The 24,558-nt window shown below is 38.4% G+C and overlaps 1 protein-coding gene across 4 annotated transcripts in view; it reads left to right on the forward strand.

Moving 5' to 3' along the window:
- WDR7 (WD repeat domain 7) overlaps nucleotides 1-24,558 on the forward strand; it is a 299,900-nt gene that overhangs the window by 268,582 nt on the left and 6,760 nt on the right. For all 4 annotated transcript variants that reach the window (XM_019722246.3, XM_019722262.3, XM_074339915.2 and 1 more), the window contains one exon: nucleotides 22,750-22,854. In XM_019722246.3, the coding sequence (XP_019577805.3) occupies nucleotides 22,750-22,854 (105 nt within the window). The remainder of the gene's footprint in view (nucleotides 1-22,749; nucleotides 22,855-24,558) is intronic.

The following is a 24,558-nucleotide window of genomic DNA, read 5'->3' on the forward strand; positions in this document are numbered from 1 at the left end:
TCTGCCTTGTCAACCAGTACAAGATGGGGCTTCAGCAAGCAGGACAATGTTCTGCAGATACGCTATTCTTTATTCTTTTTAGCCTGCCATGGTCAAGTAAGCATTTAAACATGTTTTTAAAGCTTCGTTAATATTCCACTTGAGGTAGAAAAGAACATGTGATATTCTATAAAAATTACCTGCAAATAGCCAAAAAAAAGAAAAAGAGAAACGGGGTATTTTCCATACCTAATACAGAAAGAATCCCAGTTCTTAACCAGAAAGTTTCGTGTGAGTTTAATATTAGTGAAAGTTATAGTATGTAAATCCTTAATTGCCTGAGCATTGTATAAGAAATGTGACTTGCATGAGACCTTTAAAAAATCAGATTTAAAACAAGCCTGGATTAAACAATGAATTGTTCAGAGGAGACGAAGCAATTACTTTTCAGAAACAACATATGTCCTTCTGCATGGTCTCTGGCAGAGTGTTTTCAAGTATGATTTGATCAATAACCTCACAGTAGTGGCAGATATAGAAAAAAATAAATGTTTATCACACTTGTAAACATCTGAGGCAAAGCTGAAGTATTTGCTGAAAAGACAACATCTATTCTTGAATTTCCCCATGGGTCAGATCCAGGGGGTGGGAGGAAGACATTTCTATTAGATCTGTAAGGTTGGGTATTAATGACCGAAGTACAACCAGCAATGCTTTTTTTATTATAAATATCTGTGTGTTTCCCAGCAGAGTGAAGTAAGGAGTTGTACTGAATTGTCCGAAGGGTGTTTCATTTCTATGTGGACAGATAACACAGATCTTAGCAACCAAAAGAAACTAGGAAAACTGATTTGTGGCTTCTTAAAAACATTGTACTCTTCATAAAAACATTTTTTAATTCATCTTGGGGTGATGATTGGCACACGGGTGGATCTGTAGATTCCAGCTTTTCCAGAAGAAAGGTGAATAAGTTACTGAGATTATAGGCAAAGGAGCAGATGGCTGCTGACAACGGATGTGCAGTGTTTAGAGCAACAGCCACGGAAGTTGGGGAAGATGGTCAACCTCCCTCACTTTCAGTTTGTTCTTTTATTCAGCCGTGTGCCCTCTAATTAAATAATAAATGTGTGTATGTGTCGGTGTTCTAAAACATTCTTTCCTCCTGATGCTAATTTAGAGAAGCCATGTTTTCTGATTATCTCTATAGGGAGGATAAAAAGCAGGGGAGAAAGTCACTCTTATTGTGTTGTTTTCTTTACATCCTCTGTAAAACAAAAAGAAAGGTGTACATGTAGGCATGGTGAGTCTTCTAAAACCTGGGCAAGAGAGTGCCAAGGTCACAGGCAGTTCTGAAAAGAACAGTTTGATATCCAGAAGCCTCCATGGTGAAGCAGTGAACACCTGTGTATCCTGGGCCTGCCTGCCCCAGAGACCTGGGAGAGGTGGGCTTCAACTGCAGGTCTCTGGGTGCCAAGTGTATTCCTGGAACTCTTTCCCTGGGCCTCCAGGAGGCAAAGGTGAAGTGCTCCCATCTCTGGATGTGAACGTCTGACACTGCAACTATAGGCATAAAGTGGATTTTTTTTTATGGGTTCTATTTAATACAATTGGGTCGGAGTAGACTCTCTCAAAAGCATGGAGGGAGGAGCATACTTTATGTGGGACAAAATGGTCTACAGGGAAAGAATTTGAGTTCTGTCAGCATGCTTGAAACCAGTGTAGCCTCTGGTGGCTTTGAATTAATCATTTCACTTCCACACTTCTTTACTCTGCTGTTTACTTTCATAACCCCTCCCGTGTAGAATTCTATTAAGGAATGATGATTTGAAGCTGGGAGGTCCATTCCAGTGAGTTAATCATCAAATAATACAACAACTGTGAAAAATCTGTGTAAAATATTATTAAAAGCAAGTCACTAAAAAATAAAATTTATGAGGTTAAGCACATAGAAAATCATCTTTTTATCCAAAGAATAGTACTTTGTGGATTTGAATGTGATTTAAAGGGCTGCTTACCCAAGAGAAATTAAAGAGCATATTCTACTTACAAAATGAGAAAACATGTTTTAAAACTTTAGAAATTGTGAATATTTGCAGAAATCGCAGGCCTTGTTCTTGACTGTTCCAAGTTCTTTATAGCGCTTAATCGCTGAGGTAAAAATAAGCTTTTAGCAAGAGTATCCCAACCTAGTACCAGTATGAATAATGTATCATATAGAAGGGATAATAATTTATCCCCTAATTTCAAACATCTGGGGATGGCCTCTCCATGAAGAAGTCGGAGCTATGAGAATATTAGAGAGCCTTATATTATAAAATACAGTATGAAAATGTTTATGGAATACGTCAGTGAAATAAAATCCCAAGTGTAGAGTGCTTTAGTTTAATGTGAGACTTCATGGCAAACAATCGTAGAATTCTGAGTCTCCCCATAATCTGTAACACCCATCTTTGTGTGTATTAGAAGAAACCAGGGAAGGATTTAGGATTGGGAGAATGTTTTTGAATATAGAAATATAGAAAAGTTAAATTCATCAGATAGGTGGAGCTAATAGAGATAAATATTTTAGGAATAAGTAAATACCCAAGACTAAGGAGAATGTAATGCTTCTGCGTGATCTTATACCAATAAATCCAACAATACAGAGGGATAGAGGGGGAGAGCGCAAGAAAGACAGAAAACTGCAGATAGCTACCTCGCTAGGGCAGAAGTAGGAGTCCATAAACCCTTCTGAAAGCATGAACCTGGCCTTGCCAAGACCATTCCTTAAACAGAAGGGACCCCTGCCCACTGGCCACTGTGAGCTTCTCTCTCTTCCACTGGCAAAATTCCTCTTACTGTAATTGCATTTGGGATAAAGTTTCTTGTGACACGTTCTTTGGAATAGTGCTGCAGCTGGCTGGCAGACCACAATTTCCTGTGCTTGGGAACAGACTCAGACATGAAGAACTGCAGTATCAAAATATTTATAGAGTCATATATTAGGAGATATGGTATGGAAACATTTAGGGAGAATGTCAGTAAGCTAAAATCCTGGCGATATAATCCTTGAGTTTATAAAGCAGTTTTGAAGAGATTTATTGGTGTTTGTATTTAATTAACTAGAATTACATTCATATTTTTAAAAGCCTGTCATAAACCAGAATTTATTCAGTGGCCAAGGGGAAGAGAAGCCTTAATGAATAGTTCTCTAGCTCTTTTTCATCTCTGATGTCACTGATCCTATACTATTTAATTTCCCGTTTTTCTTAATAAAGTGTGAATTAAGGATGAAACAAAAATAATTGATTTTTTTTCCTTCCTTCATGGAATATTGTTTTTGTTTTCCATGCCCCTTTGTTGGGTGTCATTTTAATTATAGGTATCATATTCTGTAGACAGATTTATGTTTTCTAATAGTCCCTAATCATTTTGATTGTTAATGCTTTTATAATCTTCCTTGGAAGAGGATTAGTGTGTTGAAAACTGGAAAGCTTGAACAGCAGCTCCTTAGCTGTCACCCTTACGAGCCTGTAGGGAAGCACAGTCCTTTTAGGAGTCTACGGTGACATACAAGTAAAGTGTGTGGATCTGTGTTTTCGTATAGCTTCATTGTTATTCTGGAAAATGTTCGAAAGTTTTCCTCATGTAAAAGCTAGACTGTCAGTTTCAGTACTGTGCCATTTATTAAATATAAGTCTTGAAAATTATCTGGTATAGAATCTTTAATGTGTAGAAGTTTATTTTCACAGATTCTAGAATTTCTCAAATACTTTCCTAAATCTTCACCTTTTGAATTGATTATAAATATTTGTGGACAATAACAGATGTAATTTTAGGTTTAGGACTTTAAAACAAAGAAGTTAGGAATGGTTTGGACCAACAATCCTGAATCAATAGCCAGTATTATAAATTGAACAAAAACGTATAGCTTATATTAAAAAGGGAGAAATGTCCCTTGTGGCATACACAAATCTACTCCAGAGTGATAAACAAGAATTCAAGGGAAAGAACACTTCTAGCAGATTTACAGGAAAGGTATCCTTACTGAGAAACGGCAGGTTGTGGTTAAGTTTCCCCAAGGGAAATTGTGGGAGCACTCTCCTTTGAGACCTGATGAAAAACTAGAAAATGCATTCCGGGGAACAGCCGTAGCCTCGTGATCTAAGTAATTAGCCCTTTGCATGGCCATTTCTCAACTCTTCCGGGCAGTAGCAACAAAAGCATCAGTTATTACATAGCTCACTCTCTCCTAATATATCTGTGTGTCTGTATTTACATATTTGTAACTGCTTTAATGAGGTGTAATTTACATATAACAAATCCACTCATTGTAAGCACACAATTCGATGAGTGATGGCAAACGTATACAGTTTTGTCACCGCCACGCCAGTCAAACTAAGGACATAGCCACACCCCCAGAAGTGTCCTCTCCCTCTGGCAATCACTGATATTTTTCCGTCACTGTAGTTTTGCCTTATTGAAAATTTCACACAAATGGAATCATACAGTAAGTGGTTTTTTGTGTCTGACTTACCTCATGTAGCATCCTGTTTATGTTCATCCACCGAACCGTATTTTCATTCTGTTTCCTCGCTAATAACTCATATTGAACTTCTAGAAACAGAATCCCAAATCAAAATCCTAACTAGAGAACTGAGCCTATTTACAGTGGGACAGAAATTGTTTAGCCACATTAAATAAAGAAAAAACAAAAAACAAACAATTATGGGAGTGGTCATCGTGCCACATATATGTGGAATTTATTTTCTATACCTTATTATTCCTCATTGGGATTTTTATTTCTTTTGTCTGCCACCTTCTAAGGTGCTTTCTAGTATGTGTATTTTTTTAATTTAAAGGAAAAATTGGTTTTGTTTTCAACATGTCATGATAATTTCGCATCTCTTACAATAATGTACTGTGCCCTGAAGTGTCATAAATGATGCCTAGCTATCAGTGGGTCACAGAATCCTTGTATGAAAAAAATAAATTAATCATCACTTAAACCTATATGTGACTGTACTATAATTTTCATTACAGATATGAATATATCTCTAGTACAAGTAAATTATCTAAGTGAATGTATCGTTTTTTGCTTCCTGGGAACATGGAAACTGCATTGAGACTGGACAGGAATTAGTTAGTTATTCTGTCGTCAGACTTTAGGTGGATCCTTTTTTTAAAAGTATCCAAGCATGTTTTCTACTTCTCTCTCTAAATTGAGTGTTTATCTGCATTTCACACCTCAAATTATTTAATTAGAAAAATAGATTGAATAGGATATAAGAAGTTGTTTTATGAGCAAAAAGTGTCCTATGTGTCTGAAACATTTCCTCCCACAAATGAAATAGACTAAGGAAGTGAGATAACTTGTTAGCTGTCACATTTAGTGATGTAATATTTAGATTATATAATTGTGCCTTTTACAAACATGTGTAAAATGTCCTGTAACACTTGAGTGGCTGCAGCTGTCATCTCATTTTTTCTGGATTAAGTTTGGTCAAGAAAGAAGCTGCCTCATTTTCTAGTTGTCATTTGCCCAGGAAGTAAAAGCAAATTGTAATGAGGGAATCACAGCAGGAGAGCCTCCTAACAAATGAGAGGCATATATTGACTGGCAGCCAGCATGCCATTTCAGTGATAAATGTATTTTTATACACTGCTGTTCAAGGTCATTCACTGTTGTCCTTGAGTGTGCAGCCATCAAAAACCATGCAGTTCACATTCAAAACAGTTCTAATAATCAGTGCAAAGATGCCTTACTAAAAAAGAAATCAGTCACTAATTTTATACAACATTTAGATAAACATTTTTACATTTTACTGTGGGTTTTTCTTGCTGTTGTTGAAAATTGACCAGAAATCAAAGAAAATATAAATTTATGAGATAATTGAGAAGTATATTTATGTAGATTTATTATAGTGTTCACAGAAGCCAAACTTGAACTTGAATTTAAACAAACCTCAGGAATTAACCCTTCTTTGTGGTTCTTCAGGTTTGATTTTTTTTTTCAATTTGAAGAATTTATAATCTAAGAATTCTAAAACAAAACTATTTTCATTTTCAAACGTGTACCATATGTTTGAAATAGATTTTTAATTAAAAATACTGAAAAGAACATTTTGCTTTAAGATCTGCCCAAATCCAAAGAAAATGTTTTCACTAACTTTTTGAACCTATTAGTTACACTTTAATAAGTACTCTGTAATTATGTGGGGAGAAAATGATCGAATTAGTCACCATTTTTAATTCAAAACTAAACCACAGTTATCTAAACATAAAATGACCAAAACCATGTAGTTACCAATTTTTTAATCTTCTTTTATAGCAAAAGGTTTAGATGTGAATCTAATATTAAATAACTGTATCTTAAAAGTTAAATTATGTGGAAAATGTGATGGTTTGGATCACACGATGTCTTTCAGCAAGTAATTTTTAAAATATTGTGGGGTTTCAAAGCCCTTCTCACAGTATGTGTTCACAGTTCACATATATTCACTGAAAATCACTAGGCCCTTCAAAGTCTGTCTTCACTCTAATTCTCCATCCACCTTTATCTTTGTACTTCATCCCCTTCACCAAAATCCTGATCATTCTGAAGGTTCTTCAGTTCTTCTCACAAGGTCCACTCTCTCTTTGCTGTAGGCCGTTGATTATATTACACCCTCTGCATGGAACACGCTTTCAGTCTTGCTGTCCCCCACTTCACCCCGACATACACACACACAAACACACACACACACCACCACCACCACCATCACCTAATTACTCATGGTTATTACCCAGAAAATCTCCAAGGTTTCCTACAGTCACTCCATAATTGACTTCTACCTAAAGGTGTATGCATAGGGGCAAGTAAATTAGTGGCTCCCTGACTTGAGCTTAGAACTTTGGGTAAATCCAGTGTCTAGGGGTTCAAGACAGGTAACCTCATACTTTTCTCGGGCATCTCACATATATTTCTACTGGCCTAGTCACACATATATACCCCCCATATATCTAAAGACGTCAGAACTTGTGAGTTTCTGGTGTCTCCAGTAGATCATTAGCTCCCAGTGTCTGACTTGGACCTGAAAATCCTTTCCCCCCATGAAAACTGTTAGACTTAGTGCTTAGAAGACTGAGCTGGCACTAAATTCTGAAACATTAAGAATTCTCTATAGGCTTTTGAAAGCTGACCTAGAAATCTGACTGCTCTTCGTGGCATGGTTTCTGTGGATAAATGGGGTCAGAGTTCCAAAGAACTGAATTCCAAACAAATTTAGGACCTCTTATTTGATGACCATCTTTATGGAAACACTGCAACACTCTGCAGGTGAAAGTGTCGCTGGCACGTGATCCTAAGAAAAATTAGCCGTTTGCATGTGGAGTGGCATTGTGACACAGTGACACAGTCTGTCATGAATATACAGAACTACAAATATTAATAGAATGATTTCTTATTTCTTATATGTAATGTAAACTTAATTATCAAGAATTTAAGAAACGAAAACGTTCTTACAGTATCGGTCCTTTTTAACCTCACATGCTTCATTTGCCTTTCTGTTGGCTCTGATTTGGGCTCTGACTTTTTTCCATGTGTATAGCAGGAAGTATGAACCAGAATTCTCATTAAATTTTAAACTTGCCAGAGATCCACAAAGGGTACCTTCTGTTCCGTATTAACTCGTACTCAAACCTTGAGTGTGAAGATTGCAATGGTTTTAAGGAGTACTCTTAGGTTTACTGGTTGTTTGCTTTGTAGTTTAAGTTCCTTGTTAAAGCAGTTCTAAACTCAGACACCTGAATAATGATACATTTAAAATTTGTAAATGCAAATAGTTGACAGTTCTGCAGCAGGCATTCTTAATGTACAGTGCTCTATCTAAACATTAATCTCTTTTGAGTGTTAAAGGAAAACGTTGACCATAAAACGGGTATTGTAATATTATTTTTAAAAAAATGTTTCTTCAGCTACAGTATTTCCTTTCAAAAGAACCCTCTCCTTTAAAAGAGCACACCTGCCTTTTATTGTTTTACAAAAATGGTTAGTGAGTCTGTCATTTCCAAGCTATACAAACAACTAAATAGGTGATAAATAATGTTTTTTTAAGCAGAAGCAGATTTGGGGGGGAGCATACACTTACCGTAGTATGCACAGTTTTAATTTTAACATTTACAATGATCTGACCAGTATGAGTCTCATCTCTGAAAAAAACATTTTTATTAAAAAAAAAAATGAAATAGTGCAGAAGAGTACTAAATTGTTCCTACTAGGAAAAACTGATAAACTGTATGATTTCAAAGACGCACTCATACAAATTCTGGAAGGATGTATGCCAGATGGCTCATGGTGGTTTTTCTAAGGCATGGAATTTGATGAATAAGAATAGTTGGATAGAGTTTCCAGTTTTATTAAAGGTACTTCAAAAAGTGGTGGCATTATAGGTAATTTTTGGTTTCCTTTTTTGTGTTAGTCTCTGTATTTTAAAAAACACACACACAAAAACCTTCCTATATAAAAATCATGCTTCTGGTAAAAATCGCTTTTGCTAATACAAAGCTCATATCTACACTCTAATAGGCCTTCAGAAATGTGTCCAGAGTACCTTTTTATACACATACTCCTGAAAGGAAATTATTATTTTAAACGGAAGGCTTTTGTTTGAGTTTTACATGCTTTTGCACAAAAGTGAATAAAATTAACGTGCATAGTATTAAGTATGCTCTTAACAGTATCTGTAGTAAGCCATAGAATGCTATTTTAAGACTCTCATCTGTGGTTACATACAAGATAGCAATTATAACCAGGTTACTAACGAAGTGCCTTCTGAGTTCTAAACAAACACAAGCTTCAAAGGATTCATGTTTTCTTGGGAAGGACATAAATTAAAACATCAAAGCAGTTTGTTTCCCTCAAGGGTCATAGTTATTTGGATCGCTTGTCAGTGCTAGAGTGCAACAAGTGGGCCAGTGTTATTGATTTCCATGTGTTACCAAAACATTTTCCATTGACAGATATTAATTGCTTATTAAGTGCTAAAGAGTTTGATGGTCCAAATATTGAATTTTATAATGAATTGGCCTTTTAGTTTTGCTTATCGTTAGGCAGTATGATTGCATTAAGGATACAAAGATTTAAGCCAGCCTATCTCCTACTCTACGAATATCAAGTAGATATTCCTGTAGAGTTGAATCTCAGCGATAGTCTATTTAATTCATTTTCCTTTAGATTTAAGTGAATTCTCTTTGACCAAACTATAGGGAATGCTTGTTTAAATACGCATTGTATGACTATAATTAGTAAAGTATCCAGTATATCTTAACATTGATTCAAATTTATGAATCTACTGAATCATTGAAATTTCTGTCAGAACAAAATTGGTAATTGTGATCATTGATCTGAGTTTTTCTATAGCATTCATTTGCTTAAACTACTCTTCCTTTTATTTTTGAAAAGGATTTATATATCAAAGTGAGCTACCAAATACATATGTGTGTATATATGTGTACATACACATACACAAATACACATGAGTTCCATTTTAATTTCTTTTTGTTGTCTTTCCTAACTTTTAAGGGCATGGCTTTTTTTGTCTCTTTATAATTACATTCAGAGAAATCTTAAGTATATTGTATAATGACCTTCCTAAAATATCGAAATTTGAAGATAACTGATGAAATTTAAGCAAATTTAAAATTAGAGATATTAGACTGTCAGTTTTGGCAGTTGATTATTGTCAGTCGTTTAGAATTATAAATCTAATTCTAATTCAAATATATGTTTATGATCCTAGAAATTTGACTTTTTCATAATTTATTTCCTGATCTCAAATAATTACTGCTTGATAAAGGGTTATTATTTAAAAGATAAAATATTATCAAACTTCAAAGCAACTTTGTCAGGTATTAACTACAGTGATCCATCACAAAATTCTCTCCCCTAAAAAGGGATTTCCACGTTAGGAGCAACATTGAAATCTTTTACTTAAAAATAAAAGTATTAGCTAAAAACTGAGCTTTCAAATATGCAATTTTTAAAATAGACCCAGCTCTTTCTTTCCTATCCACCCCTTACCCTGGTCATGTCCTGTGTTGTTTTCATCCTCATCCTTTTGGTCTTTTCACTCGGTCTGCTGGGTTATCTCAGCCACCTCCACTCGTCACTCGTTTAACAAATGTTCATGGGGAGACGTCTGCACCAGAAACAAGTGAGAGCAGGATGTATGCCTTCAACATCTGTCTGTGTGCTAACAGCTCCCAGATCTGTCTCCCCTTGCCTACGCCTGTTCCTGAGCTCCAAAGCCATCTTTCTCTCATTCTGGCATATTTCTACCTCCTCAGGTGCTCTACCTTAATATCTACTTGTCCCAAACGAAGCTCCTTATTTCCCTTGACGACTTCCCGCTTCGCCCTCTTCTCCCCTAAAAGCATTTTCTTTCTCGTGTGCCCCCCTGTCCTGGTCACAGCGTCGCCACCTGCCAGGTTGCCCTCTCTTTCCTGTCCACAGGCAGTTCCTCATTCAGCTCCTAATTTATCTACTACCTTTGCCTGCCTCCCATCCAGACCTTTTTTTTTAAATCCCCCGAGTTTTTCTCTCCTCCTCTCTCTGCCAGAATTTTCTTAAAACTGGGCTTATCTGACCATTCTCCAATTTAAAAACTCTAGAAAACTCCCTATTGCCTATGAACTAAGTCCAAATTTCTTAGCACGACAGAAAGCCTGGGCATCGCGGCCTTTTTGCGTCCCCCCCACACCCTGGCTCTCCCCACCTCCCTCTGCCTGCTGGCACTTCCCCTGACAATGCCACAGGCGTGCTTACTGGTTTCCGGCCCTCTCTGCCATCCTCACTCTCACGTGCTTGCTTCCACGTGTCCGTCTAGATCTAGGCCTTTTCACTTCCTGTCCTTCTAGCCAACTTCTGCTCATCCTTTAAAGCTCACCTCAACTACCACCTTCTCTCTGTACCTTGTTCTGACATCGCCTACCGCTGTACAGAGCTTACTGCTTATTTTTCTGTGTTTTTGTGGCACCTTGTGCACATTTCTGTTATACCTTCTATTTCATTGCACAGGATCCTTACTACCAACCTGTCCCTCCCCCTCCTATTCACTGGCCGGGGTCATATCTCTCTGTGTACTCTGATATCTAACACTGGGCCTGGAACCCAATAAGCTCCCAATAAACCTTTTTAAGTACATCCGTGCTAAAAATATTTAATCCCGTGATGTTGGCAAGATAGATATTACCCTTATTCTACAGATAAGCAAATTAATGTCTCAGAAAATTTTGCTCTTTCGTAAAACTACAGGACAAATTTTAATCTACGAGGTAAGTATGAGATAGTCTAAGAATAAGTCAGAGGACTGACAAAGTAATATCAGTGTTCTTTTGCCACAGTAATTGTTCTGGAATATTTATTTGCAAATGCAATTGCTGTGTGAAAAAAAGGTCTACATAAACTATTGTATTGTTTTAGTACTATTTTACTATTAAAGAAAAATTTAAATATTACATCTAAGTTAGGGTAATTTTATATTTTTATAACTTAGCTTTTTTGACTTAAGAAATTGATCTTGTAATATAGGATAACACTAAATTATGTTCCAGACTAATCGGGTTTTCTGTTTTAATAAGTTGATGAGCCATAGAAGTGTAAAATTCTAGAATCTTTATTATGTATTAGTGTATATACTCTATCATTCTCCAAAATAAATATGAGCCAAAAGATACGGTAATATATTGGTTAATATATGTATGGTTTTAAATTTTTTGTAATTCGTAATTGTCTTTAACAGTTTCAAGTCAGTTCTTTTTTTGAAATGTTGAAGATGTCAAATCCTTTTGAAATGTGTTTTTGAAAAATACAATTCTGTAGCTTTAGTACTATCTAGATAAGACAATTTTATGTCACCAGGCACCATCCCAGGCAAAATAGAAGTTGGAGGGAATGTGTGTGAAGGCCCTGTCCTACTGCTCTGGCCAAAAGCCATGTTCTGTTAACCTTAACCCACATCAGAACCACAAAGATAAAATGTATATGTATGGGGGGAGGGGGTACCAAAAAAATGTATACACATTTTAAGAGATGTTATCTGTGCTCAAGCAGTAGTTTGCCATAATCAGAAGTGTCTGGATGCTGATGGCAACCACTTTGAGCACCTCTTGTAATGGCAGAAGTCAAACGTGACTTGTATTCATCTTTTGTTATCGGTTTATATTGAATATTACAATTTTAATAGTTTTTTTCCTTTCTTAAAATGTGCATATTTTTTTTGGCACCGTGTGTGTGTGTGTGTGTGTGTGTGTGTGTATGTATTCACGGGAAGTGGAATACCACATATGGAATATGGTCAGTGGAATTGGAACAGCTATATTAGATGTCAGAGGGGTAGTAGATTTGGGGGGGGGGTTATCACTTTGTGAGGGTTGTACATATCTCACCATTACATTGTTTTGTACACCTGAAACTAAAATTAAAAATAAAAACCCACAAAGATGCTGCATTCCCTCGCTTCCTATGGACACATGTCCGCGGAAGGTCTGCTGTGGAAGGCCCTGCACAGTTTGGAGAGGGAGCAGAGACAAGCCAGATCCTGTGCCTGAGGAACTCCAAGTGGAAGCAATTGGGGTTTACTTCTGGGGCTCAGTGTTTACTACCTTTAGCAGTGCTTTCTCCTGCATTCTTTGAAAAATTACAGGACCATTTTATGTTAGTTCCATTCTGAAGAATGCATTGAATGTTTACAACAGAATTTTCACGATCTGAGAATACAAAAGCAAAAATGTGTGCACTTTCCAACTTCCAGCATGGGTTTGAATAGATTTATATTAGCAGTACTGATGAAAACATGTGTAGCGTTAGGTCTGCCCAAATCTGAATGAAACATTTTCTGTAACTTTTTAAGCATGTTTGAGTTATACTTTAATGAATGTTTATAATTATATGAATCTTATGTAACAATTTATTCACTATCCTTTTGTTTAAAACTGAACCACGTTTATCTAAGTCACATTAGCATTCAGTGTTTGAATTAGTCATATCTTTAATATGTCATATCCATGAATTAGTCATATCTTTAATATGACTAATTATTCTTAAATGTTGAATTATATGAAAAATGTTATGGTTTGAATTTTGTCTTTAGCTAGATTTTTTTTCTTATGTTGCCATTATTTAGCTTTAGACTCTCACAATACTAAAAGCATCAACCAAAATGAAAGTAGATGGTAAACGTACTCCTAAAACTCTAGTACTGCAGAGAGCTCAGCTTCTCTTATCGGCTGTGCCGTCCTGCCGTGTAAGCACAGAGCCTCAAGAATACTACTATTCTTGTATAAGCCAAAAATTGGTGGCAATCATATTTTGAAATAATTGGAAGTTTGCAGTGTTTGGGATTTTTGGCAAACAAAATTTTTGAAGTATAACTCAATAAAAGCGATCATTTCAACATGCAAAGAAAGGACCTATCAATTATGTATAATTTAATTGAGTATTTTGTAGTTACTTCGTCCTGAAAATATTTGACCTAGTAAAGCAGAAGGGTTGGGGGGGAGGGGTTCAACTCCTGATTATCTGCAACAAAAAAAGGAAAAAGAAGGACTCACTCATTACTAGGTGAGACTTGCAGAAAATTTATTCTTTGAATCTGGAAAAGTTCCTCAGTTGACTAGAAGGGGAAACATTCCTAAAACCAGTATATATGTTTAACAGAGGTTGCCATTATGATGACTATACCAGTTTAAGATTGGAAAACAACTATTGATTTAAATGCTTATTCTCCATTTGTTCATTCGTAGACCTTTTTAAAATTAATTTTAATAATTTATAATTGATATTAGTGAAAATAAAAGCCCCAACATAATAAAAATCTGAAATTATTACTAATGCCTAAATTACAATCGTGAAACGACCTTGACTATTAATGTTGATTCTGACTAGTCCTGGAGAAAGTTGTGTGTCTTTGTGTAAAAGTGCCTGGTGACGTACAATCCTCCACAAAAGAAACTTCAAAACCTCTTGCTGGTTCCTAAGGATTCCCAATATGTAGATATTAAAAAACTCCTTTAATTCGTCACTGTCGGTTTATCCCCAAATGACATTTAAGTAACTTTCAGGAACTGAAAATAGGGAATAAATGCTACAGCTATTTTTAAGGAATAAAGAAAATCTGTTTACTTGAGGCCTTATATTTTATAATAAAACTTAAGATAGCTCACTTTATTATATTTATCCTTAAATCTATTTTCCATTAAGATGTTAAAATGATACCAAATCTACTTGGTTTTTGCCCCGAATGTGTATTCTTTTCAATTAGATAGCAATAGAAAGTAATTCATTGGATAGTTCCAATATTCCTTGGACTGAAAAATGCCGCAATGGGTTGACTCTATAACATAAAGTTGGCATAATGTGAATAAAAAGCATCACCTTGGCCCTCCATCAAGAAAAGAAATTATAGAGATAAACAACCCATTTTCAGACCTCAAATCTCTGTTCAAAATCATCGTAGAATTGCCCGAGGGCTGCATCGAGGCTCTGTGCTTACACGGCAGGACAGCACAGCCGATAAGAGAAGCTGAGCTCTCTGCAGTACTAGAGTTTTAGGAGTACGTTTACCATCTACTTTCATTTTGGTCGATGATTTTAGTTTCTGTATTTTGTGTCCCAAATGAGAAAGAGCCAGTCCCCTAATTTTGTAATTATCCTTTCCTCAGGAAGTACTTATTTATTGTAGGTAGGTATTGCCTCTTAGGGGCACAGATAAGCTAGTGGGAGGGTGAAAAGCTGACGAGAGAGGTGGGGCCACCACCCTCCTGTGGCCTAGGTGTGTGGGGGAGCCGAAATGTCCATCTTCCTCCTTCCCAGCTGATGAGAAGGCCAGGGCAGCCTCTAATCCTTAAGCCTCTGTTTTAAGGGGTTTAAACTACTGGAGCTGGATCAAGGAGAAGAGTTCTCCTACATCTACCATCATTGCAGTGGGATGGGGGACCCTGCCTCTCCCCACGGGTGTGTAGGACTGCTGGGTGAGCGAGCTCCCTAGGGAGACCAGGCCTCCTCTGTGCCAAACAGGGCTGACTGTCATTCCGCCATCCTCCCAGGGAGGGAGGGAGGGCAGGACATTTGTGGGCCTGACCACATCAGGAAGTGAAGGGATGTTGGACCATTCCAGGAGTCTTCCACTGGACCTGCCCTGAATATGGAAGCCACTCCAGGGTCACCTAGGCTCGGGAGTATAGGGGTTCTGTACGGCCCCTGGTACGTGGGGAATGGGGCGGACACGTCCCCCCAAGGCCCAGCTCCTCCAGGGCCTTGTTCTCCAGCCGCTGCTGCCTCTGCCTGGGCTGAGGCTGTGCCCAGCCCCCGAGCACCACCAGGCATCCCCAAATCTTCATTGTTTCGCCCGGGAAAGTCGTGTAGTAGTGTTGGTGTATAATGTACATAAGTGCCAGTTACACGAAAATCCAGTGTGTGCAAGCTGAAGATTGGCAGTGTGTAGTTTCATTTGATAGGATATTCTGTGAGGTAATGGACTGGAGCCAGACGGCCTGGATTCCAGTCAAAACGAGTTACTCCACCTCCACATGCCTCCGTTTCCTCATATGTAACTTAGGGGATAATATATTCATAGTATTCTTACGTCATGGAGTTAATGTGTTAGGATTAAGACGTTTCTGTGAAAGTGCTCATGTGAAAGTAACAACCGACACGTCACAGGTACTGCAAACGTTTCCTTACACCCTTAGGACTCCCTGCAGTGCCTCCCACAGTAAGACACACTTATATAGCTTTTGGTATATAGTTTTACATTTTATTGGATTGATGACCAATGCTGTTTTGCAGTTGGTCTTTGATAAACCCAATTTTTTTTGTTTTAAATGAAAGTATGAAGTGATGTGATTCATTTTGATCAGTGACCACAAGGATGAGACAGAAACATTCTCTTAAGCACCCATGTGATATGATGTACAACTGGAGAAGGAGACAAAGAAATCGGCTCCACAGGCAGTAGTTGAATGGGAGTGTACTTTTAAGTGGACATGAGCAGCCAGAATGCAAAATCAGTACAAAGTTTGGGAAAGTGGCCCACACGAGGACCGAGAGCGGGCACTGGTCACCGGGGTTTTGTTGGTAGAGGCCGCTCAGGATTTCAACACAACCAAGACTGTCTGCTGGGCTCAGATGCCCACACCTGGTCTCCTGGAGGTAATGGGGGGCATTCTGAATGCCCGCCATCTGCATGCCAACGGCTTCTCCAGCTTCTCTTCCTCTGGGAGTTCTAGTACATTCTCTTCTAACAGTATCATCAGCCACATAGCAGTTTTCTGATAAAGCATAACGTTAGCCTTTCTGCGGAGTGCTGTGCAAAACTAACTACATGCAGCTGCCTGTTGCAGTCCACTTGGAAATTCCACGTTTTGAGACGTGGTTGAATAAGGTAACCTTTAAGACACCATCCAACTCTTAAGATGTCATGATTTGAAAGCTTGGAGAACATTTAAGGAAAAGCCAGAGAAATGATTTAAAAAGTTGGAAAATGAGACCCGAAAGGAAAGGTTATAGTCGCTGGGATTTTGTTGTTGTTGTTTTAATCCTGAAAATAAAAAATAAGTAAAAAGGGGGCCAAGTTGCTATAAGAGACATCAAATCTGTAGAGGTAGAGTCTTGCTAAGATGGGTGACCAGCCGTTGGTCTCCATCTCTGCTGAGGCTAGAACAAGAGGAAGCAGGCTGAAACTGTAGCATTTGGGATTTAGAGTTGATATAAGGAAAAATTTTGTGACAGCACACATTGTTAAATGCAGGGAAAGTAAGGTTTTGGAATCTTCCCTAGAGATAGTGTAAAGAATAGATTTTCATCTATCCTTCTGCTTCAAGGTCACCCTGCCCACATACAGAAAAGAATGGGTGACCTTTCAAGGTTCTTGGCAATGTCATACGGCCTTAAGAGCCCATGCACAAAAGGGCTGCAAAAGGCTTAGTTCCGAGTGAGAATTAAATTTTACTTGAGCCTTCTCATCGGCCACAGATGAGACTGTCTTTTTTTTAATGTCATTATCATCTGCCTAAATTATTTATTGAATCTATCATTTCTTTCTTTGAGCAGCTAAACGTTAAATATATAATAAAATTTTTACAAATTGGTTGCTTCGGAGAAAAGAAAGAGGGTGTTTTTTTCCTTGAAAGTAATTAATTCTTAACTTTTCAACTCTTTTAAAATGGCTTTTTTTTTTTTTTTTTTTGATGAGTCTTTCCCTTGCTAACAAACAAAGCTGTCAATCAGAGCAATGTCTTTGTCTTCTCTCTGCCTTGAGCAGTTACCTCCCTGCCAGTCAGCTCTGAAATCTGTGGCCTCCTTCCTATATTGGGATGTTGGAAAGGCCTGGTCCTCCCTCCTTCTCTGCCCTTTTCTGACTTTGGTGCAATCCGCAAGAGACACCAAAAGTATGGCTGGTGCTTCTGGTACAGAGGTGAGCGCACCCTGGACCTCAGTTGGCATCATCTGTTATCCCGAAGAGGGACCAACACTAGGAAAACAGAGGTACCTGTAGGTCTTTGGTATTACCTCCCTTCTCTTTTGGGGACTCAGCCTCACTTCCTAGACACTTACTTCTCTGAATATCTGGCCCATCTCCAACCTATTTCCTGCCTCTATACGCAGATGGACATTTCATTCAGGCTCGCCCTCCATTGCAACTGCCTACCCTATCCCAGACCAGCCATGCTGCTCCCCAGAGGCCTGCGAACGGGGAGGCAGCCTTCCTCCCGGCCCATATAGACCTTGGACTGTGACTCTTCAGTCCACGTTCTTCTATCTGTCAGTTTATTTTAGCAAATGTTACACAAAATACGTGGGTCAGTACTTAATAAACCTTTTCCTTGTGGTGGGATTTATGATAGCAGAATTTTACCTACTTTTGGAAATCGTCACAATTTATGTTCAAAGGAGGAAAATGCTTTTGTTTGGATGGGTTTTTTCCCCCTCCCCTTTAAAAAAGTGATGAGACCTGCAAATAAATATGAAATGCTTTCCTTGATCTCATTTAGTTTTTAAAGTGGGTGTAATAGCGTCCCACTTTTTGGTTTTAATTCTCAAATTGGTCATCTGGAAGCTGAATATCAAGAACTCCAGGAAGAGAGAGAGGACAGGAAGAGCAGTTTTAAAGAGAATATTCTAGGCAGTTACAACTTCTGTGGACGCCAACTAAATCGTTTTAGAAATCCGTGTCTCTCCTTCTCTGTGCAACAGGGCTCATTATATTTCTTTGCAGAGCACGTGGAAAGTGCCCGTTAAAAACTGTTGCTAAGTGCGAGTGTTGCTCATTCTTAATCCTGCCTCTCGCATCCTTTTCTTTCCTAAGAAAAAAGGAGGCGTGGGTGTTTAACAATTCAACACTGTCTCCTGCCAGGGATAATTACTTGATTTCTTTTATTGTCCATAGCACTTCTTGAATTAGATTAATTTCTTCATCTTCCATTTCTGTCTGTTCAAGACAGCGATTTCTTTGACTGAAAATATAATAAATAAGACATGATACTCATTCGCATGTAAAAAGTAGACCAAACCTCCTTTGATTTCAAAACCTGTTATTTTGGAAAATGTTTTTTACCGTTTAGCATTGAAGGTCCCTACCGTTGGGTTTGCCCCATCACAAAGCACTTGCAAGTTGGCTGTGATCCCCACACAGCTGCATCTCTAATGCCAAAATAGAGGTTAAAGTCAGTTCAGGTGGTGCCTGCACAGATCTTAGAAGTTCAGAGATTCTGAACAAAAGACAATGGCAACATTTCCATTACACTGAGGGCTGAAGCACCTCTTAGGCTGAGATTGTAATGAGCTCACCAGATGTACCGAACCATTTAAAACAGCGAGCTTCTCTGAGCTACCATGAGTGGTACTTGCTTTCTTATAAGACAACAGGTCTTGTGGCTGACACTGCCGTCGGTACTCAGTGGGATTTCTCTGTGTTTCTTCAAAAGGGCCCTGCGGGGTACCTCGCGATATGGGATGGTGGGGGGGGGTGTGTGGATGTGTTCTGATCTAAAGTGTAGTTCCCCCTTTGTCTCAAATAGACTTTAATAAACTAACAAATTAAGCCCAGTGTCTAACCGGACCTCAACAACAACAAAGGAAAACAGGACAAGGATTAGTGAAATGAGTAGAAAGTATTTATTATCAGACACACAGAATGAACATAAATTTAATTCTGCGTTTTTCCTGGCAGTAAAGCAAGCACATGTTAGATTCTGTCATTATTGTTACATGATAAAAGAAAGCAACAAAATGTATCTGGAAAGATAAACATTTTCCTGGCAGAAAATTCCAAGATGAACTTAATTCACAGGATCTTCTTTTGGACGTTAGATAACATAATGACACAGAAGTACGTATTCAAGTGGATGTTTTAAATGCCAGCCCTCTATAAAATAGGAAGACATAATATGAAACATTTCATGAAGACTTTTCTGAAGGAGCCCCCTGTGTCTGGTTTTCTGCCTTTGCAACAGGGCTAACTTAGCGAGCCTCGCAGAGAGGTAGGTCAGTGTGGGCGTTGGGTTGGTACCTCCTCCAGACCTGCTGGTTTCTAGCCAACACTGTGTTGCATTCTCTTACTGTCTGAAGCACATTCTGGCTGCTGATAAGGAGGGATGCTAATCTGAAGGAGGCAGGCTTAGCATTTTGTTTTGAGATTTAGGGAAGGAGGATCAGTCCACCCCTACACAGAGCTGGGCTTTGGGGGGCTCGCAAGAAGGGCCAGCCATTCTTAGAGGTACTTGCAGTCTGCTCACACTTTTCGATGCAAACTGGGACCCCAGGGCATGGAAGAAACTATTTTTGAATCAAATATTTTTAATGGAAGGGTTGCATTAAGTACCATGAGGGACCAGACAGGAAATAAAGGAAGCAGGCAACTAGTGTTACATACACAGGTCCCCCTTTGTGTGGAAGGGCCACTTTCGCTCAGCTCTGACTGATCTCGCCATGTGTGAACAAAGGCCCAGGGTTGCCAGAACCTCCGGTTTCAGGAGAGGCTAGAAATCTTGGTTTTATATGGTATCTGATGAATTTGAATACAGGCTCAGGAAATATTTTTTAAAAATATTTCACAGGCTAAACATAACACATCTACAACCAGGTTTCATCTTAAGGGTCTTCAGTCTGCAACCTCTGTTATAAAGGAGGACCTTACTAGTCAATTGTCTTACCCATAAATTAGCCTCAACGTGGTCCAGTAGAATTTCAAATTTTTAGCATAACTGAATCTTGATTTTAAAAAAACAATTAAAGCTGCTTTCCCAATGAGCTCATTAAACTAACCTAGTAATTGAGAGTAGTCCGTTTTTTTTCTTTTATCTGGTTACGTTTTTCTCTTTTTCTGCACCTACAATAATTTTCATTTTAATATAGATGGTGTTAAGTTGGTTTCTTGCAATAATTATTCAGCATGCTCACCCTGTTGCCTAATTTAGCACCACATTTGTGGGCTAGTACCATGGACAGTTACCACAGCTGTTCAATAAAATGCCACAGTCTGAACTCTGTTTCTGGACCACCTAGTAGTATGTTAGCTGAGGCTGATTCTGGCCTATATAATTAGGGCTTTTGTGTGTGTGTGTTTCACTAAATGGTATACTCAGGTAATTGAGTTATATGATTGTTTACATTTGTCTGGTCATTTTTTTCCAGCTTTACTGAGATATTATTGACATATAACTTTGTGTAAGTTTAAGGTGATTTGATACACTTACATGTTATAAAACAGTTGCCCCCATAGCATTAGCTAATACCTCCATCCAGCAGTCACTGTGTGCGTGTGTGTGTGTGTGTGTGTGTGTGTGTGTGTGTGTGTTAAGAACATTTAAGATCTCCTTGCTTAGCAACTTTCAAGTACATATGTCTGGTCATCTGTAAGTAAGGAGGAGTGACACAAATATTAATAGTATTTATTCAATTTTTACTCGGTGCCATGCATTGTTCACAGTGATATAGATAGATAGGTATTAATAGACAGACAGACAGACAGACAGATATAACCTCGTGCAATTGTTATAAAGCTCTACTTGTCATCATCACCATCACCATCATCATCATCAGTCCTACTTTATAGACCTGGGTACGCTAAGGTTAAGTAACTTAAATACCTTGCTCGAGGTCCCACAGTCAGTAGTAGAGGAGCCTACATGCAGCCAGGCAGTCTCCTGACTCAGCCGTGTTCTCCGCCAGCCCCAAAGCCCAGTGCTATCCCAGTGTAACATGTTCCTCTGTTGAAAAACAGGCATTATTTTGGATCCCACAGTGCCTTGAAAGTCTAATGACAGGAAAGAACGGGATCCACAGAGCGCTGAGGAACGTGCTCGTACTCCGTCCTTCTCTCCTCCTCCCTCCCTTCCTCATTGTATCCACACAGATATGAATTATGAGCGGGGTGTTATCTTACAGAAATGTATAACCTGTATGGCTCTGAATCACATAATGTGCGTGAGGCTCCCACCGAGACTCAAGCTTCACAATTCTTCATCAAAAAATAACAGATGGGGGGGTGGTCGGTTAGCTCAGTCGGTTAGAGCGTGGTGCTAACTAATAACACCAGGGTTGCCGGGTCAATCCCTGAATGGGCCACTGTGAGCTGTGCCCTCCTCAGATAGATAGATAGATAGATAGATAGATAGATAGATAGATAGATAGATAGATAGATAGATTAGATAGATTAGATTAGATAGATTAGATTAGATAGATAGATTAGATAGATAGATAGATAGATAGATAGATAGATAGATAGATAGATAGATAGATAGATAGATAGATAACAGATGGAAACAAACCTTACTGGCAGTGTCCTGGTTTACGGGAACACATGTCCCCATTTCTGTCTTGACAAAGGGAGGAGACCAACCTACAGCTTGTAAGCAGACTGAATATTGATTAATGTAGTAGAGGGATGGTCCTTATTAGTTGAGTGTAGGGACATTTGGTCTTTAATACTTGAGTGTAGGGACATTAATACAGTATTATACTAATTTGCTTAGTATCCCAATGTTTTTGATAACTTAATATCATTAAACTTGAGTATATTTTTTATTAGTAAAGATCTATTATCAAAGACCTAGCCTAAAATACAACTTCATTTGTTTAATTCATGGTTAAATCAATGAGAGCTATTTGACGCTATTTGGCAAAGTCTCCAAATTATCTTGTTAACTTGTTTGTAATAGCGTTTTGATTTATATGTGTGCTCAAACCTACAACACATGTGTATATGCATGCATGTTTACTAATTGCAGCCATATGCATTTAAACACAGTGTTATTGGTGGGAAATGAAGTATAAAGCATGAAAAATGTATAATTATTAAGGGGTTGAAATTATAGTTTTTAACTCCTCCCAGAACAGACCTGTTACAACTTTGGTTGTTTTTAATTTCAGATGAGTGAGGTTCCTGGGTAGATTTGGTGATCCGTTTCTTAACCTTCCTAATTAATTGTGAAATTCTTCCCTCTAATGGGCATCAATGAATTACCGTAGTGGTTTGTCCATTAATATGTCTATGCTTTCCCTTGGACTCACGCTGTCTGCCCAACTCAGAGACAGGCAGATTCCGCAGAGCAAGACTGAAGTCCTTGGGTAAACCAGTGAGAGAACTCTGGTTGCTTCCCCAATTTTTCTAACCTGATTTTATAAATAAAATGAAGATCATAACAGCCTGTAATATCCATGACATAGCTTGTTCAACACTGAATGCATTTGCACGTCTGTGTGTCCTAGTTCTGGGGCGTGCATGTAATTAATGACTCTGAATTTTATTTTAGACAATCCATGGACACAAGGGACCAATCACTGCAGTGGCCTTCGCTCCTGATGGACGATACCTTGCCACCTACTCCAACACCGATAGCCACATTTCTTTCTGGCAGGTAAGTGTCGGTGCTACAGGGTCTTGAAGTACATGGATGTTGGGCTTTTGCTGGGAAAGCCTTCCTGTTGACCATGCCAGCCTTCTCTCTTCTTTCAACAAATACCAAGTATTCATTGCTTGCTAATCATGTGCTGCTCAATGCTAGCCAGTGGGGTAGACTGAGAAGACGTTTAGCAACCTGGAAAGGGTGGGGGCACTGCTCTCACAGAACTTTCCATCTGAGGGAGACACAGGTAAATAACGCAAGTAATTACAGTACAGAAGGGAACCTGAGAATAGGTGGTGGGATGGCTTCACAGAGGAAGTGACATCTAAGCTGAGACACGAGGCTGAGGAAGAGCAGGGAGGAGTGGGCATTTTGGGAGAGGGAGCAGCCATCCCGTGGGAAGCAAGGGCATGGTGTGTGTGAGGGCTTGGCCTGAAAGGAGTCAGGCAGGAGGGCGCCGTGCTCGGGCTGTGCATTTACACACGGTGCTCAGGCAACTCCAACAAGGGGTTGGGAAAAAGGCAGCCTGTGTCCCGTTTATATTGTCTCAGTTTTGTTTGCATTCTGAATTTCCCACATTACGCTCTTCACTCCCAAACCATCAAAACATTTTTAAAACTCCAAGTGTCATTGACTGGCAGTTCATGACAATGCCTGTGTTTGACTCTGGTTAAAGCGAATGTTAACTTTGAACAACTAATTTTTTTCAATAGAACTTGTTTCATCCTCACCAATTAATCTTTATCCTGTCTTCTTTTTAATGACCTTACCTCTGATAATTACAAAAAAATTAAACATTACCAACTCTCCCCCAAGAAAAATTAATTTAAAATTTTGTTGTTACCTTTACTTTCCTAGGCTGCAAATGTTTTATGAGACTCAGTTTATTGCTTTGAAAACTGAAAAAAAACCCGAAAGTTTTAACAAGACTTCAGTACAGCTTGATAATGTTTTTTGTAAAAAATCAGTAGCTAATAAAATGTAAAACAGATATAATAAATTGCTTAATTAGCAACATTCTATTAAAACATGACAACTTCCAAATCTGTCACAGACTTTTACTAACTCATCTAATTTAGTTTTCCAGTTTATTATCTCATTATCCTTTCTTCCAGAATATATCTCCAGCATCTGAATTAGCTCATATTAAACTCTTTTCCTTAGAGATCTCACCCAGTCTTCATTTTTCCCAGTGGGTAACCACAGGACTCGTATTTTATACTATTGAAATCCCACAGCAAATCCATTAGGTGTCCACAAACTGGGCTCTTGCAGCATTGATGCTTAAAAGAGTTTCCCTACCAACTGTTTCTTCTACTTATGCCTACACAGTGATCTCTGTTACACCAACCATACTTTGATACAAATTTTTCCTTATTTCCTGATCTCTTGAAACCCGGGAGGAGTGTTTATGTAGAGTTCCCCTGATTCAGCATTTTTTCAGTGTCTGAGTGCTGGGGCTGGCCAGTGCCTCAGGCATAAAGAGTCAGCAGGTCGTAGGTCCCTGCTTTCAGGGAGCTGGTGTCCCATCCACGCTTTCTTCTTTGGAATCACAAACACAAATCTCAGTTGTCCAATTTTACTTCCCCAGAAAATGTAATTCCTTGTATAAAAGAAATTAGCCAGATTTGAAACTTGCAGTATTTTCTTGAATGTCTCTGTAGTAAACCTTTTCCCCCCCTATCTAGATGTTCAAAGTTCTATTTGGATGTGTTC

The sequence above is a fragment of the Rhinolophus sinicus genome, chromosome 4, assembly GCF_057876585.1.
Source record: "Rhinolophus sinicus isolate RSI-liver-muscle chromosome 4, RSI-T2T, whole genome shotgun sequence".
Taxonomy (NCBI): Eukaryota; Metazoa; Chordata; class Mammalia; order Chiroptera; family Rhinolophidae; genus Rhinolophus; species Rhinolophus sinicus.